Genomic DNA, 17,425 nt, shown 5'->3' with positions numbered 1-17,425 from the left:
AATATGGAATAATAAATGCAACTATTATGTGTAATTATAATGGCCCAATAAAACTTTTTTTAATGCTAATCCCTGGGTCCCAATTCCAGAGACTCTAAAGTAACTGGTCTGGGGTGAGGCCTGGGCATTAGGATTTTTCTATAAACCTCAGGAGTCTCTAATTTGAAGCCAAGATAGAGAATCACTGACATATGAATTTTCTATTTGGGGTCAGAGGTGAGTAGTGGTGGTGTGTGTTTTTTATTTAATGGCTCTTTTTGTACAGGAGAATGCTCTTACACAAATAAAAACGTCTTACCAAGGGCCATCCTGACTTTGTAACTTTGAGGGAAGGAGGAAAGACATTAACATTTTGGAGTTGTAAGTGAAATTGGGGCTTATCTTAGAAGTCAGTTGCAGTTAGGCTGCTCAAGAGAACAGGTCAAAATCAGTTTGTTAGAAATTACCATAGAGCTATGCATTGTTGTATTTTGAACAATATTTTGGTATTTCTGGTTTACTGACCTGAAGGACTGAAAGAAAATTAAGGTTTTTGAGATGGCTCTAAAACAGTTATTTTCTGGTATTGGAAAATACCCTCCATTGTAAAGGCTCCCCAGGAATTTTTTCTTCACTTTTTCTCAGGTTTAAGACATCAGGGTAGGTGTGGTCTCATCTATATGTTCAAATGAAAAAAGTTGATCTTCTAGAAGTTGAAAATAGAATAGTGTTACCAGAGAATGGGATAGTAGGGGTCAGGGAGGGATGGAGAAAGATTGATCAAGTACTAAGATTTGGCTGGGTTCAGTGGTACATGGTAAAGCTAAGACAAGAAGACAGCAAGGTCAAGGCCAACCTCATCAACTTAGCAAGACCCTGTCTCAAAATAAAAATAAAAGGGCTGAGAATGTGGCTCAGTGATAAAGTATCCCTGGGATAACATATATGTACTGTTTATTTCAAAACCTAGAAGAAAGGATTTTGAATGTTTCCACCATAAATAAATGATGTGTTTGATAAGTTAGATATGTTTAACATGATTTAAATGTTATGCAACATATATATGTATCAAAACATTACATGCTATATGTATAATTTTTATGTATCAAGTAATTTAAAAAATAAGGTGTAAGGGTTTTTCTTGGCAGAGACATGAGAACACCTGAGTCCAGAAAGGGCCTTTGCCATGGTAACTTTGTACTATATATTTGCAAGATATTACCATTGGGGAAAAAACTAGGCAAAGGGAAAACAAGATCTCTGTATTATCACTTACAATTATAAGTGAATCTATAGTTATCTTAAATTTAAAATTGTTTTTAAAGTATTCTAATCCACACAGTCATAAAAATATTATATTCTAGTCACTACTAACCTACAATAATCCCTGGTGGAAGACAGGCTGGTTTCCTTCTTAAATCACTGTTCTGACAATGTGGATGAGACATGAATTTTTACTTCTTTTATGTTGTTTCTCTTCCAAACTCCTTTTCTTTTCTAATGGCAAATTTCAATGCAATTAACTGGGGGGCAAAAACCAGAGTCTGGCTGTTGTCCAAAAACAAAATTATGCTCTCTTTCATGTTTTAGCCTCCACTCCTTGCCTCCTTTTCCCTCCCCACATAACACGCTCTCGCTCTCTCTCTCTCTCTCTCTCTCTCTCTCACACACACACACACACACACACACACACACACACACACACACACACATATTACCACATTCTCCAGTGAGACAAGGACCAATTTATGTAAAATTATGACCTGGAAATAAAATAAAAATGGTTTTAGGTTTTTACAAAGAAGACATATTTGAACCACGGTTCCTCTTCCTATTCACTTCATAAAACTTGGTAACCTGATGGTTTTCAACCCTCTTGGCAAAATAAACCAATCAGCTGTGTTTCTGTAAAACTGAGGTTTTGATAGTTCCCTATAAAACAGGAACAGTCTACTGGATAGAAAAAAAATGTTTTTAGGGCTGTCTTTTTTTACCCCAATGCAGGAAGTTGGGCTGCAAAGGCTATTCAGAAGGGATTCTGTTATCTTTTCACATTAGGCTGGTCAAAAGAAAAAAACAAATTTAAAGAATTTCTCTCTGACTTGAGACAAATTTATGTGCATTAAAATCAGTGAAAAGCCCCATCTCTACTCTAGTCCTCTCCCATATACATTGCATACATTTCATTCCACCTTCCACACCCATTCATTCAACATGTATTTATTGGGTGCCTACTGTGCACCAGGTACATATTTTTCACTACTACAGATGATATTTATTATTCAAATCACATCCCACAATATCTATCTACTTTAGAACAAAGAAAAATATTTACTTATAATAAAGTGGAACCATCTGGCATTTTGTTCTACCATTTCCAAATGTTTGTTTCTAAAGATAGGTCTCGAACTCCTTTGAAATCATAACTATTTCAAGGTCCTGCATTCTGTACCTAACCTCTTTTGATAGAAGTCCTAGGTGAAGTCTTCCCCTATCATTAACGGTTAAGAAAGAACAATAAAACTGAAAGACAAGATATGAGGTTTGTGTACAGCATAAAATGAAGTCAAGAAGAAAAGCTAATTAATGGCATTACCAGAATGACCAGTAAGGTGGTTACAGTGCTTACCATGAGGCCTAACAACTTAAGGTGACTGAGCCATAAATTTGGTTTGGAATGACATCTGTTTGACAACCACTAATTTAGTCACTTAGATTCCTACCCCAGCAACAACAAAAAATTGGGGCTTGGATAAAGAGGACACTCACACAGGAAACGGAGACTGATACCATTTCCTGCCAGAATCTAGAAGAAATCTTGCTGTAATGGTTTAGATAAGAGGTATCTCCCAAAAGTTCACGTGTGAGACAATGCAAAGAAGCTTAGAGGTGAAATGACTGGGTTTTGAGAGTCTTAGCCTAATCAGTGCACTCATTCCCTGATAGGGATTAACTGGGTGGTAACTGTAGGTAGGTAAGGTGTGGCTGGAGAGGGTGGGTCATTGGGGGTGTGCCTGGGGGTTTATATTGTGTTATGATGAGAGTCTCTCTCTCTCTCTCTCTCTCTGCTTCCTTGTGCCATGTCCTGAGCTGCTTTCCTCCTCCACATTTTTCCACCATGATGTTCTTCTGTGCCTTGGGCCCAGAGTGGCCACCTATGGACTAAGACCTGTGAAACCATGACTCCCCAAATAAACTTTTCCACTTTTCCTCCTCTAAAATTGTTCTTCTCAGGTCTTTTGGTCATGGCAATGAAAGAGCTGACTAAAACACTATAGAACAAATCCAACTGGATGGAGAAAAGCTTTCCTCAGAATCTATATTAACTGGCAAGTGGGAAGCCCACCATATCCTGTGGGATGTTGCTTTTTTGAGACATCCAGAAGATAGTTCTCCACTCCCACTACAGTCCTTCTATATTCACTCAGAAACATCAATGTCTAGGAAACAACACCACTGGAGAATAATGCAAATAGAAAGTATTTAATTTCACAGCTGAGATTTTGGGTTGGGTGATGGTAAGTAAGGGACATGCAAATTAGATGTGACCCACATGATGACCAGGAAGCACAGGCTCAGCAACACTGTGATGCTTATATTGATCATTTGATTACAAAACTTGACCCTTTCCTCACACCCTCACTATCCTCAGGTCTGCTCTATAATTCCCTAGGCTCCTATCTTATCTCCAATGCCTGCTGAGAACTGATTTTACAATTTTAGAAAATCAATTAAATTTTATGTATTATAAAACTAATTCATGCTTATGGAAAAAACATCAAATAATATAGATGACAAAGTAAAAAGGCAAAGTCTACCAAGTTTCTCATCCTTCCTATTCATTTCTACCCTTCTATGATTACCACCCTTAACATGTTGGTATGTGATCTTCCAAATCTTTTTTATTTTTTTTTTATTTGTTCTTTTTAGATATATATGACAGTAGAGTATATTTTGATGTATTGTACATACATGAAATATAACTTATCCTGATTAGAATCCCATTCTTGTGGTTATACACAATGTGGAATTTCACAGATGTCTATATCTTTTTTATATGTATTTTAAAAAAAAATATTTTTAGTTGTCAATGGATTCTATTTTATTTATTTATATGTGGTGCTGAGAATCTAACCCAGTGCCTCACACATGCTAGGCAAGTGCTCTGCCACTGAGCCACGACTCCAGCCCTTTTGATGCATTTATACACCTATACACAATTTTTATGTAAGGAAATATACTATGTCTTGGAGCTATCTCCCCTTGACTACATTTACATATGCTGCATACACCCACAGATTTGGTGTATTCAACAACACTATTAATGATATTTAAGTTATCCACATTCGTTTTTATGAAAACAATGCTGAAATGAATGTCCCTGTACACTTTATCTATAGGGTGCAGTGAACATCTTTGTATGATTTGTACACTTTCATAAGTCCCTTAAGATGATTCATTCTCTGAACAAGAACATCTCATTTTCAAGTACTAAGAACTTTGAAGTGTAAATCTTCTTACACATACATTTTTGTAAAAGGGTTCTACTTTGTTAATTTTCTCAAATATTACAAAGGAACAAAAGATAGTATTACTCTATACAGAAAGATGCTTACTTGTGTGGTTTATTCTAAGATTAGCATTGATAGCAAAAATGAGATATCATGGGGTGAAGGGAGGAGAATTTGGCCTGCTTTCCTTTCCTTTAATGGTATGATGAAGAGCCTTAAGACTTATGGGAAGATTTATGTAAACATGTCCAGTGATCAAAAAATTCCATCAGAAGGATGGAATAGACTATTTTACAATCCCAGAGAAGGTGCTCATTGTAGAGGATGGGGTAGTGACTTGCCTTCTTTAAAGGGGAAATAAAGAATAGGCAAGTCATCCTGAAAGGGTATAGACTTCTGATAAAGATAAAGGACTATGGTTTCCTTGTGTTTGTGTCCTGGCCCAGTTAACAATTATACAGTGTACCTAAATGATTATAGGTTGGTGATGATGTCATTATAATTTCTCAGAGAAAAGAAAAGAAATGGAGTTAGAAATGGGCCCTTTTTTGGATTTGCTGGAATAGTAGCCACAAGGAGAGGAAGCTTGGCTTGATACTGTGGAGTACTGAATTATTTGAGCTATTCACACTTACTGCTTCTCTGTTGGCAGGTTGCCGGAAGATATCACCATCAGAATGTTCCCACGACAATTCTCCATCCCCTGTTTATTAAAAAGGAATAAAGAAAGAATCATACATACAAAGAAGGGAAAACTATCACCCTTGTGACCCAAAAACATTTTTGGTACTACGATTCCAAAGTTCTCAAGACGTTTTAGCTCTTGTGGCTGCCCTTCAAGAAACAGCACTGAAAGATTTCTCTGGGTGTGCCTCATGGTTCAAAATAACTCTGAAGAAAGCTGCCACTTTCTAAACAGATCATCAAGCAACATTATCTTGAGTTTGGAAAAATAAAAGGGAAAATAATCACTTTCCACCTTAATATAACCATCATTGTCAGTTTTGCTTATTTTATTCCAGTGACAGTTTAGTACTTTGCAGGTCATATTTAATTTGTGTTTAAACTAGCCTTACACAATGAGTTTTCAGAATCTGGTCTGTCATGATTTGTTAAGTTCACCATTTGTCTCTGAGAAGGTATGAGTTTATTTGAAAGTTAAGATAAAACTTGCTATGATTACAGTATTTACATAACAAATATCCACAATGCTCTCATCTATTTCTGCCTGACACAATTTTCTCTAGGCCTAATATGACCCAGTCTTTGAATAGCAAACCCCTATCATTACTGTCTTCCAGAGTAAGTGCTTTCAAGAGGAAGAGTCTGCTTTAAGCATTGGGAGCAACAAACATATAACAGATATGAATATTCCTCAGCTGATAGACCAAAACTATAGGTTAAATTCCAAGAACCCTATTTTACCTTGGAGATGGTATTAGAGCTATTTGCACAACTCTAAATGAGTACTATGTAAATTTTACATAAACACAATATTCAATCAGATATTTTGGAGGATAACAAGAAATATAGAAAAGTATACATTAAGGAATTTCTGTTCTAATTACTCTCCCAAGTCTTTAAATACATAAAACTAAATATCATTCAGTTAATGGTTTAATCATGTGTTCAATCAACTGTTAGGGAAATTTATACAATATCATTGACTTTTAAAAACTTGAAAAAGACATGAAATTAGTTTGATAGCAATAATATAATCAAGTAGTCACTTGTTATACTGTATGGATTTCACTCTTCATGATTCAAAGAGAATATTATGGAAAAAAATAAGTTTCAAAGACTTCATCGTGATTGTTAATCTGTCTAAAATACCATTTTGATTGTATAATCATATCATTCCCGGATCAAAACCCTGAGTGAGCCCCTATCCAAGACTCTCTACAATCAGCCCCCACCTCATCTTTATTGAACACCTACCTTCTATCCAATTATCTCAGCTACTCTACAATGGGAACCATCTGACCTCCTTGTTTATCATTCAATATGTGACTCGCACTCTTGTTTCTATGCTTTAGTTCATGTTCTTTTCTACCCCTCCTCCTTTTGTTTTTTTTTTTAGACAAAGTCTCACCATGTTGCCCAGGCAAACTCCTGGACTCAGGAACTACAAGTGTGCACCACCATACCCAACTTACATTCTTATTTTGAAATTACCTAGTTGTCTTCCAATCCCCATACCTCCTCTATGTCTATGAAAAGCATTTAGGTTTTTCCTCCTCTACAAAGTTGTCCTCAGACACACTTATGTATTTCTGACTGCTTAAAGGACTTAGTGTTATGTAGTCTTAGAAATGTAGAAGACTTCAGGCATGACCTTGTACAACTACTCCATTTAACAGATGGAGAAACCAAGGCTCAGAGAGAGGAAGCAGCCATTCATAGCTTAGCAGTCCCTGACACACAGTAAATAGTCAATACTTGGCAAATGATGGAATTGGGAGGCTTTTCTGACCAACATACCTACTAAAATTCAACCCCCCTCTGATATTTTCTTATTCCTTTTTATTGCTCTTTCTCCTTAGAACTTGTCACTCTCTTACATTTTATATATTTTATTGTCTATTTCTGTTTTGTCTTACTAGAATCTCCATGAGAATAAGTATTTTTGTCTGTAAGATTTATTGATATAATACAAGTACCTAGAACAGTGATGGGCACATAGTTGATACTCATTCAGTATTTGCTGGATGAATAAGTACTAAAACATTATAAATGTCCACCAGGCCTGCTTTATCTCCCTGAACAGAGTATAAATTCCTTGAAATGAGAGACCATGTCTTAGACCATCTCTATATCCCCTCAATCACTACTTTGCAAAGGGTGGTCCCTATAGGGTCACATCAATGTTCATAGCAGCTCAATTCACAATAGGTGAGCTATGAAACAAACCTAGGCGTCTTTCAACAGATGAATGGGTAAAGAAAATGTGGTATATATACACAATGAAATATTACTCAGTCATAAAGAAGAATAAAATTATGGCATTTTCTGGTAAATGAATGGAACTGGAGACTATCATGCTAAGCAAAATAAGCCAGTCCCCTGCCAAACCAAAGGTAGAATGTTTTCTGATATGCAGATGCTAACACACAATAAGAGAGGAGGTAAGAATAGAAGTGCATTGGATTAGACAAAGGGGAATGAAGGGAAGAGAGGGGAATGGAAACAGGAAAGTCGGTAAAATGAATCAGACATAACTTTCCTGTGTTCCTATATGAATACATGACCAGTGAAACTCCACATCATGTATAACCACAAGAATGGGAAGTTATACTCCATGTATGTATAATATGTCAAAATACACTCTACTATCATGTATATCTAAAAAGAACAAATTTAAAAAGTGTGGTTCCTAGACCAGAGCATCAGCACCACTCAGAAATTTATTACAAATGCAAATTTTGGACCCCACTATACTATGTCAGAAACTCTTGGGTGGGGCCAGTGATTAGAATCCAGGGGATTCTAATGCATGCAGGAGTTTGAAAATAACTGCACTGGAGAATTAGCATATTGCTGGGTACATATCAGGTGCTTAATATATGTACTGTATTAAACTGCAGTAAAAAATAAAACAGAATTAAGTTTCTGGGTAGTCTACTCTCCTCATCCTGATTATTCCATATCTGAGTTAAGAGGGTAAACAAAGAGTGCATGAAGACCTAGCAGAAACCCTGACTGAACACTGTAAGAGTGAAGATGGCAACCTTTGGTTGTAACTAGGAAATAAAGTCCAAGAGTGAGTTAACATGCATTAAATGCCTTGTATTTGGACAGCCTGATACTATGGCAGGAGGAGAACAGAATTAAGGCTGGACACTTGCTCTCAGAATACACCCTTTCTGGAGGTGAGAGGAAATCAATATAGGAAACAGCCTAAAAATACTTGCAGATCAAATCTTGAAATATGATTATAATATTCATGCTTAGGAAATATTGAATAGGAAGATAAGCAGTCAGATGTAATTGCAGAAAGCTTCCTAAAATATCTAAGTCTTATTTTTAGAAGTATATGTTGCAGGGTATAAATGGACAGCAATGTTGGGCAGAGACTATATCAGCTGAACAGAATGACATTTGCAAAGAATCAGAGCTTTGGAAATAGAAGTCATACACTGGAGGCAGAAAGCAAGGTACTAGATGTGAAAAGATAAATGGGGCTGTTAACTGCATGGGACAAAGAGAATGCAGGGAGAAGGAAGGAGAGAATGGGGTGGGTTGTTGAGATAAACAGGGATAGTAAAAATTGTCTCATGGATTTCAAAAATAAACTGAAGAATTCACATTTGCTTCTGTTATCAATTTTTAGGTAGAGGTTCTTTCTTATGGTACAGTGTTTTTGGAAGCTGCTTCTGGCAATGGCGTATAGACTAGTGAGGGAGCAAGTGCAATCTGGGAAGCCAAATCAGGAGGCTGCTACAGTAATAGCTAATAGGCCATAAGCATCTGCACAAGAAAAGAGAGGAGGGGTTGAATAAACTACTGCAGATAAGAAAAGCATAAGACCCTGATGGAGGTTCCGATCACAGAGGAGGAAGGCAGAAAAGAAAACAGTATAAAATGACTCTGGGGTTGCAGATCTGGAAAGTTGGAAACTACCATTGACAGTGATTGAATAGGGATAAACTTAGATTTACTTGTCCCATTTTAGCTGGCAGTGGTGGGTCTGAGCCAAATGAAAATAGACTAGAGAGAAGATTAGAAACCAGAAAAGACTTAGCAGCAAATGGCAAAATGAAATGTAAAAGCTATAGGATGTGGCTTCAAGCCTAATCTAAGTAGCTAAAAGAGAGAAAACAAATTACCAAAGAAAAATCATACAATAGCTCTCTTCATCAAATGCCCTTTTTAAGTGTAGATTTCATGATTGATATTGACACAACATGTTTACATAGCATGGCCTTCTCAGAAGTTCAATTCAGTACATTTAGACAATGGAGTCTTTAAAGGGCTTCTAAATTAAATAGTGTCTTTAAGTACTTATAATCCACTCAGAATGAAGCATTATGGACACATACAGTGCCTGTTACCAATTAGCAGGAAGGTAAGATGGCAAAGCAATTAGACAAGTCAATATAAAGTATGAAGCGGAGATTAATACTCTGAAATGAAGAGAAGAGAGGGTGGAATAGAAAAGACAGTAGAATTAGTCAGACATAGCTTTCCTAGCCTTGTATTTGAATACACAACCAGGGTAACTTCACATTATGTACAACCACAAGAATAGGATCCTAATTAGAATAAGTTATGCTCTGTGTATGTATAATTTGCCAAAATATGTTCTACTCTCATGTATAACTAAAATGAACAAATACAAAAATTAAAAAAGAGATTAATACCCTGTAACGTGATTCAGGTAAATTTGTCACAACATGTATTTGAAAACGTGAACACTTGAAGACACACATATGTACCTAATTGAAATAATTTTACTCATTAAAAACTACTGGAGCTATTACTTCTGAACAGACACACACACACGCACACACACAAAATCTCCTAGGAACTGATAATATTTGTTGCCTTTGGGCTTTTGAAGTCATTAAAAGGACATTATCTAAGCATGGATGTTTTATTAAGTAATTGCTAAATGTTCCAATCTTTTAGTTATCCTATTTAATTTAAACTATGGTTAGACTGAAATGATCTTCTTAGATGTTGACACTTTGTGTGGCTATAAATGGCTCTCTAGACCTGGGTAGTGTCTGTCTAGATAGCTAAAAATAGGTACTGTATGTTAACTTATTATTGCCATTATTATATCTTGGAAAAAAAGGCACCAACACCCTAAAAAACCTGTTTCTTTGCTTTATTCCTGACTCCCTGGACAATTTATCTTGAGTGAGATGGAACCTCTTTCTTTCAGCCAAGGCTTTTCGTAAAAAAACCAGTGATTCTAATGGAGACAGATGGATTCTAGTTAATTCCGAGAAGCAACAAGATGTAATTTTAACCAATTTTTTAAACCAAAATGAAAAACAACTCTAGTGTACTGTATGTCAAACAATATTCATTTAACCTTAAAAGCCACATGTGTTGTTTATTCAAACCTCAATTATACTCTGAGTGGTACCCTATGGGGCTGGAATGGCTTGGCTTTTTGGTAATGGGAGAAATGGAGAACAAGCATTTGAAAAGTGGTCAAAATCTAGGCTGAAATTCAGACTGTTTATAACTCCCATGGCTTCCATTAATCTCTTGTTGGCTCGAGCAGGTCAGGAAAGTAAATCCTGTGCTCTCAAAATGACCAAGTGTACAGTGAGATTCTGAGATGCCCGCAAAGATAAGCCTCAGACAGCAAAACTACGCCAGCATGTGGCCACTTCTGAACCACACAAGACATAATAAATAGGATGGCCACAAGGCCCAATTTATTTGGGATAACCTAGTTTTATTGCCTATTTTTCTGACAGGCATAATTATTAAGATTTCCCCTCTTGCTTTCAAAAGTGTCTCGGTTTAGATGATAAACTATATAGTCACTCTAAGGTAAACAGAAATGAAATGAATCCTCAAGACTGGAGAGTGATCTCTTCATTTTCAGAGGAATCAGTTGAAATCAGCAGAATCAGGGCAAATAGTGAAAGGGCTTTTGAGGAAAAGTGGAAGAGGACAGAGAAGACGAAAAGAAACCCATCATGAAATCTCCACCTACCACGTACCAGGTTCTACGTGAGTCACTTTATTTACCAATACTCAGTAACTGAGCTAGAGATGAAGGAGAAGGTGGAAGCAGATGCCCTCAGGGTGCCTCTGCCAATCATCTAATTTTACAAATTCTGCTAGGAGGAAGTAAGCATGCTGAAATTTGAGGGAAGCTTTAATGAACACTGGAATAGATTTTTTTCTTGATAGACATTTGAGTTTCCAATAATTATACACATATAGTAGTACAAGAAGTTTTCCAGTGTCTTGAAAGTGGATAGTCATTTTGTTAGAATACACTTTATTGTCATATAAAGCACTTTATTATTTGGACTCTCAATAAAAACTCTTAGCATCTTTAACACAATATTTGCTTGAAAAATACTAAGAATCAGAAAAGGGGTAACTTCCTGCCAGAAGCAGCAAGTCAAATCTGAAGTATATAAAAACATCCAAAAAATGAGAAATACTTATTTTTAAAAAAAAATGCATTGGGAGAGTGTGTGTGTGTTCATAGGAGCCAATCTCAAAAAACTAAAGGATGAATGATCTCGCTGATAAGCGGATAAGGACATATAATGGGGGGTGGGAGGGGTTAGCGTTAGGGTTAGGGTTAGGTTTAGGGTTAGGGTTAAGGAGGGTGGTAAGAATGGAGGAAGGAAGGACTGTATAGAGGGAAAAGAGGGGTTGGAGGGGTGGGGGGGAAGGAAAAAATAATAGAATGAATCAAACAACATTGCCCTATGTAGATTTACGATTACACAAATGGTATGCCTTGACTCCATGTACAAACAGAGAAACAACATGTATCCCACTTGTTTACAATAAAAAAAAAAGGAAAAAAAAAGGAGGGAATCAGTAGAGAGAGGATAAATGAACTACTAGCTGTCTGGTACCCATGACTCACACTCTGCCTTTTCAATGGTGATATGGCTAAGTAGATCTAAGTTCATGGTTAGTAATGGAGTCTTTGCTTCCCACAGTAGTCCCAATGCACCTGCTAAATTGTTACCATATTTATCTCCCGGGAACAGAGTCATCACAAAGACTCTCTCTCCCAGTGGACTTGAACATAACAGTTCCTGAAATTGCTTCATTACCCCCAAGTTGAGAGATGGTATAGTGTAATGACTAAGAGAATGAACTGGAATTCGACAGCCTGGGTCAAAGTCCTGGTTCTGCTACTTCCTCCTGTGTGACTTTGAGCAAATGAATTAGCCTCTTTGTGCCTCAGTTTCCTTATTACCAAAACAGAGACAATAATGGCTACCTTACTTTAGTAGGATGATCAAATGAACTTGTATATACAAAGTGCTTTGATCAGTACTGGCACACAGAAATTATCTGTAAGTATTGTCTGTAAGTATCATTCCCCATTACCTTTCCTCCCCTCCTTTCCTTCCAGTTCTTTATCCTCCTTTTCAAAAATAACTTACACATGGGGGAAACCCAGCTTAAGGGACTTCCACAAATGTGATAGGTATTTCACAGAGAAAAGAGTTTAGATTAAATAAATAAAGCCTGTTGCAAAGAGCAAAGTTATGCTTTCACATGGAAAGGGAGTAATTTTGTTTCTAAAACATCAGAAGTCAGGGTCCTAGAGACACACAGACACAAAAATGGCTAAAGAGATTCCTTCAGTTCAGACATTACTGGCTTAGAGTCTCTCATAATTATGCTAGTCATCTCTTCACTTTCATCTTTTCAGAAATGAAGTCAGTATCTTAATTAAAGCCCTTTTCTCATTTGGCTAAAACAAGGCTTAAAAGGATAGGTATCTTCTTTATTGAGATGTGGTTCAATTTACATAGTTATAAAGTAGAGTGTTAAAAATTCCAAGTACCCAAATAAAGTTGAATCCTGTTCCACCACATCATAAGCTGAAAATATAAAGCAGAAAAGAGAAGAGAAAGTCAATGATCTACCTGTGTTTACTGCCTGGTCTACCTGGAAATGAAAAAGAGTCAGTCATGAGGTTCTTCCTTCCATGAACATGGTGTTGACTTTCTGTCCTACCTGGAGAGGACTAGATTACTTGGTGGAAGTGGGGGACATGGATCTGGTTTTAATAACCAAAGCAAAGCAGAAAGTGGATGTAGTTGTACTGGTTCTTTACTTGAAAAAACAAACAAACAAACAAAAAAAGATAATCAAGTTCCCTTTGCCTGGACTGTGGAGACCCAGAATTTGTAAGCTCTTAGAGTTCTAGTGTGGGTAGTAGTCAAATATGATTCCTATGTCTGACATTACTCTTCTTTCTCATGATTCTTTCATCTGTTTTCACTTTTGTTCAACAAATCTGATTTATTCGTATAGATGTTGGAGTCTTAGCACATGAGGTCTATTCTAAAGAGAAAAATGGGCACATGCAATAGTGTGTTTCTGGGCAGCCATGCCATTCCTTGAAGTGATCAAAAAGATCACTGAAGGAAGAGTGGCTATTAGTACCCACAAGGAAATAATTGCTGTGAAATGCTTCACTGGAAATTCCTTATTTTTATTATAGAACCAGACTCATATACACTCTCTCTCACACACACATACACACATACAAAAGAAAAAACCTCCAACCCTACTAACAGAATGGGGCATTATTGACCCTGATGGGAGATCCCAGATGGCCAATTCGGAATCATGGCTATCATTTTGTTAAGTTCAATATGTAAGTTGATGCTGTCCCATTCACTGTCTAAAGGATTTTCTGTCTAGGAAGAAATATTCTAGACATAAAAGACATGCCAAGAAGGAACATGATGACCTCAGAGGGGTGGAGGTCCTGGGACAGTCAGTAAGCATGTAGAGATGAATTCTGAGCACAAGGGATAGAGAGAGAACAAAAACAACCCAGAAAGTTTCCATGGAAGGAGAATGATTTTACATTGAATTTAGGAGAGAAGAGGTAGGCAAGGATGGAAAATCTCTAACATGTTCCCATATTTCTGAACATAAGTGATTGCTAATGGTGATCAGACTATTTTATAGCTTTGAAAAGATCGAAATACTTCAATATGTTTTGAGGTGCAGGTAAGAACATATTTACTCGAAATTTGAGTTAATTTAGCTTTCTTATTTTACTGTGGCAAGAACATTTAAGATGATATATACCCTCTTAATTGCATGTGCAATTAAGTATTGTTAACTATAGGCATGATATTGTACAGCAGATCTCTATAACTTACTCATCTTGGAGGAATAAATGGGAATTGCTAGTCAACAGGCATAAAGTTTCAGCTATGCAAGATGAATTTTTATTTTAAGTAGTACTTCTCATTAACAAGGTTTCTTTCCTATCATTATGATCAGGAGATGGTGATGTTTCTGCAGAAAATGAGGGTCAATACAAAAAAATTCGAGATTGATTTGTTAAGATCTACATTTGGAGGGCTGGGTTGTAGCTCAGTGGTAGAGTGCTTGCCTAGCATGTGTGAGGCACTGGGTTCAATTCTCAGCAACACATATAAATAAATAAAATAAAGGTCAATTGACAACTAAAAGTTTTTTTTTTTCCTAGCTTTTTTCTTTCTTTTTTTTATTTTATTTTATTGTAAACAAATGGGATACATGTTGCCTCTCTGTTTGTACATGGCACAAAGGCATACCATTTGTGTAATCATAAATCCACATACAGTAATGTTGTTTGACTCATTCTGTTATTTTTTTCCCCTTCCCCCCACTCCTCCCACCCCTCTTTACCCTCTATACAGTACTTTCTTCCTCCATACTTGCCCCCCTCCCTAACCCTAACTCTAACCCTAACACTAACCCTTCCTCCCCCCCATTATGTGTCATCCTCCACTTATTAGCGATATCATTCGTCCCTTGTCTTTTTGAGATTGGCTTATCTCACTTAGCATGATATTCTCCAATTTCATCCATTTGCCTGCAAATGCCATAATTTTGTCATTCTTTGTGGCTGAGTAATATTCCATTGTGTATATATACCACAGTTTCTTTATCCACTCATCAATTGAAGGGCATCTAGGTTGGTTCCATAGTCTGGCTATTGTGAATTGAGCAGCTATGAACATTGATGTGGCTGTATCTCTGTAGTATGCTGATTTTAGATCCTTTGGGTATAGGCCAAGGAGTGGGATAGCTGGGTCAAATGGAGGGTCCATTCCAAGTTTTCTAAGGAATCTCCACACTGCTTTCCAGAGTGGCTGCACTAATTTGCAGCCCCACCAGCAATGTATGAGTGTACCTTTCTCCCCACATCCTCGCCAACACCTGTTGCTTGTATTTTTGATAATCGCCATTCTAATTGGGGTGAGATGGAATCTTAGGGTGGTTTTGATTTGCATTTCTCTTATTACTAGAGATGTTGAACATTTTTTCATATGTTTATTGATTGCTTGTACATCTTCTTCTGTGAAGTGTCTGTTCATTTCCTTAGCCTATTTGTCGATTGGATTATTTGTATTCTTGGTGTTGAGTTTTTTGAGTTCTTTATAGATTCTGGAGATTAGTGCTCTATCTGAAGTATGATTGGCAAAGATATTCTCCCACTCTGTAGGCTCTTTCTTCACATTACTGATAGTTTCCTTTGCTGAGAGAAAGCTTTTTAGTTTGAATCTATCCCAGTTATTGATTCTTGCTTTTATTTCTTGTGCTATGGGAGTCCTGTTGAGGAAGTCTGGTCCTAGGCCAACATGTTGAAGATCGGGACCTACTTTTTCTTCTATAATCTGCAGAGTCTCTGGTCTGATTCCAAGGTCCTTAATCCATTTTGAGTTGAGTTTTGTGCAGGGTGAGAGATATGGGTTTAGTTTCATTCTGTTGCATATGGATTTCCAATTCTCCCAGCACCATTTGTTGAAGAGGCTATCTTTTCTCCATTGCATATTTTTGGCGCCTTTGTCTAGTATTAGAAAGTTGTATTTATTTGGGTTTGTGTCCGTGTCCTCTATTCTGTACCATTGATCTACCTGTCTATTTTGGTACCAGTACCATGCCGTCTTTGTTACTATTGCTTTGTAATAAAGTTGAAGTTCGGGTATTGCGATACCCCCTGCTTCATTTTTCCTGCGAAGGATTGCTTTAGCTATTCTGGGTTTCTTATTCTTCCAGATGAATTTCATGATTGCTTGCTCTATTTCTGTAAGGTACGTCATTGGGATTTTAATTGGGATTGCATTGAATCTGTATAGCACTTTTGGTAGTATGGCCATTTTGACAATATTAATTCGGCCTATCCAAGAACATGGGAGATCTTTCCATCTTCTAACGTTTTCTTCGATTTCTTTCTTTAGTGTTCTGTAGTTCTCATTGTAGAGGTCTTTTACCTCTTTTGTGAGATTGATTCCCAAGTATTTTATTTTTTTCGATGCTATGGTGAATGGGGTAGTTTTCATAATTTCTCTTTCTGAGGATTCCTCACTTATGTATAAAAATGCATTGGATTTATGAGCATTGATCTTGTAACCTGCCACTTTACTGAATTCACTTATGAGTTCTAAGAGTTTTCTGGTGGAATTTCCTGGTTCCTCTAAGTATATAATCATATCATCCGCAAATAGGGATAGTTTGAGTTCTTCTTTTCCTATTCGTATCCCTTTAATTTCTTTGGTCTGTCTAATTGCTCTGGCTAGAGTCTCAAGAACGATGTTGAATAGAAGTGGTGAAAGAGGGCATCCCTGTCTTGTTCCAGTTTTTAGGGGGAATGCTTTCAGTTTTTCACCGTTTAAAATGATATTAGCCATGGGCTTAGCATAGATGGCCTTTACAATGTTAAGGAATGTTCCCACTATCCCTATTTTTTCTAGTGTTTTGAGCATGAAGGGGTGTTGTATTTTATCAAATGCTTTTTCTGCATCTATTGAAATAATCATGTGGTTCTTGACTTTAAGTCTATTGATATGGTGAATTACATTTATTGATTTCCGGATGTTGAACCAACCTTGCATCCCTGGGATAAAATCCACTTGATCGTGGTGCACTATCTTTTTAATATATTTTTGTATGCGATTTGCTAAAATTTTATTGAGAATTTTTGCGTCAATGTTCATTAATGAATCGGTCTGAAATTTTCTTTCCTCGATTTATCTCTGTCTGGCTTGGGTATCAGGGTAATATTGGTTTCATAGAATGAGTTTGGGAGGGTACCCTCCTCTTCTATTTCATGGAATACTTTGAGAAGTATTGGAATGAGCTCTTCTTTAAAGATTTTGTAGAACTCGGCTGAGAACCCATCTGGTCCTGGACTTTTCTTTGTTGGTAGGCTTTTGATGACCTCTTCTACTTCATTACTTGAAATTGATCTATTTAAATTT

At 36.8% G+C, this 17,425-nt stretch overlaps 1 protein-coding gene across 7 annotated transcripts in view; it reads right to left on the bottom strand.

The window, feature by feature from the left end:
- Nucleotides 1-17,425, bottom strand: part of CHRDL1 (chordin like 1) — a 114,256-nt gene that overhangs the window by 21,887 nt on the left and 74,944 nt on the right. For all 7 annotated transcript variants that reach the window (XM_079124857.1, XM_079124861.1, XM_079124858.1 and 4 more), the window contains exon 7: nucleotides 5,126-5,193. In XM_079124857.1, coding sequence (XP_078980983.1) covers nucleotides 5,126-5,193 — 68 coding nt within the window. The remainder of the gene's footprint in view (nucleotides 1-5,125; nucleotides 5,194-17,425) is intronic.

This window comes from Sciurus vulgaris, assembly GCF_902686455.1.
Source record: "Sciurus vulgaris genome assembly, chromosome: X".
Lineage (NCBI taxonomy): Eukaryota > Metazoa > Chordata > Mammalia > Rodentia > Sciuridae > Sciurus > Sciurus vulgaris.
Note: the sequence above shows the minus strand (reverse complement) of the source record. Positions and strands in the feature narration are given on the sequence as shown.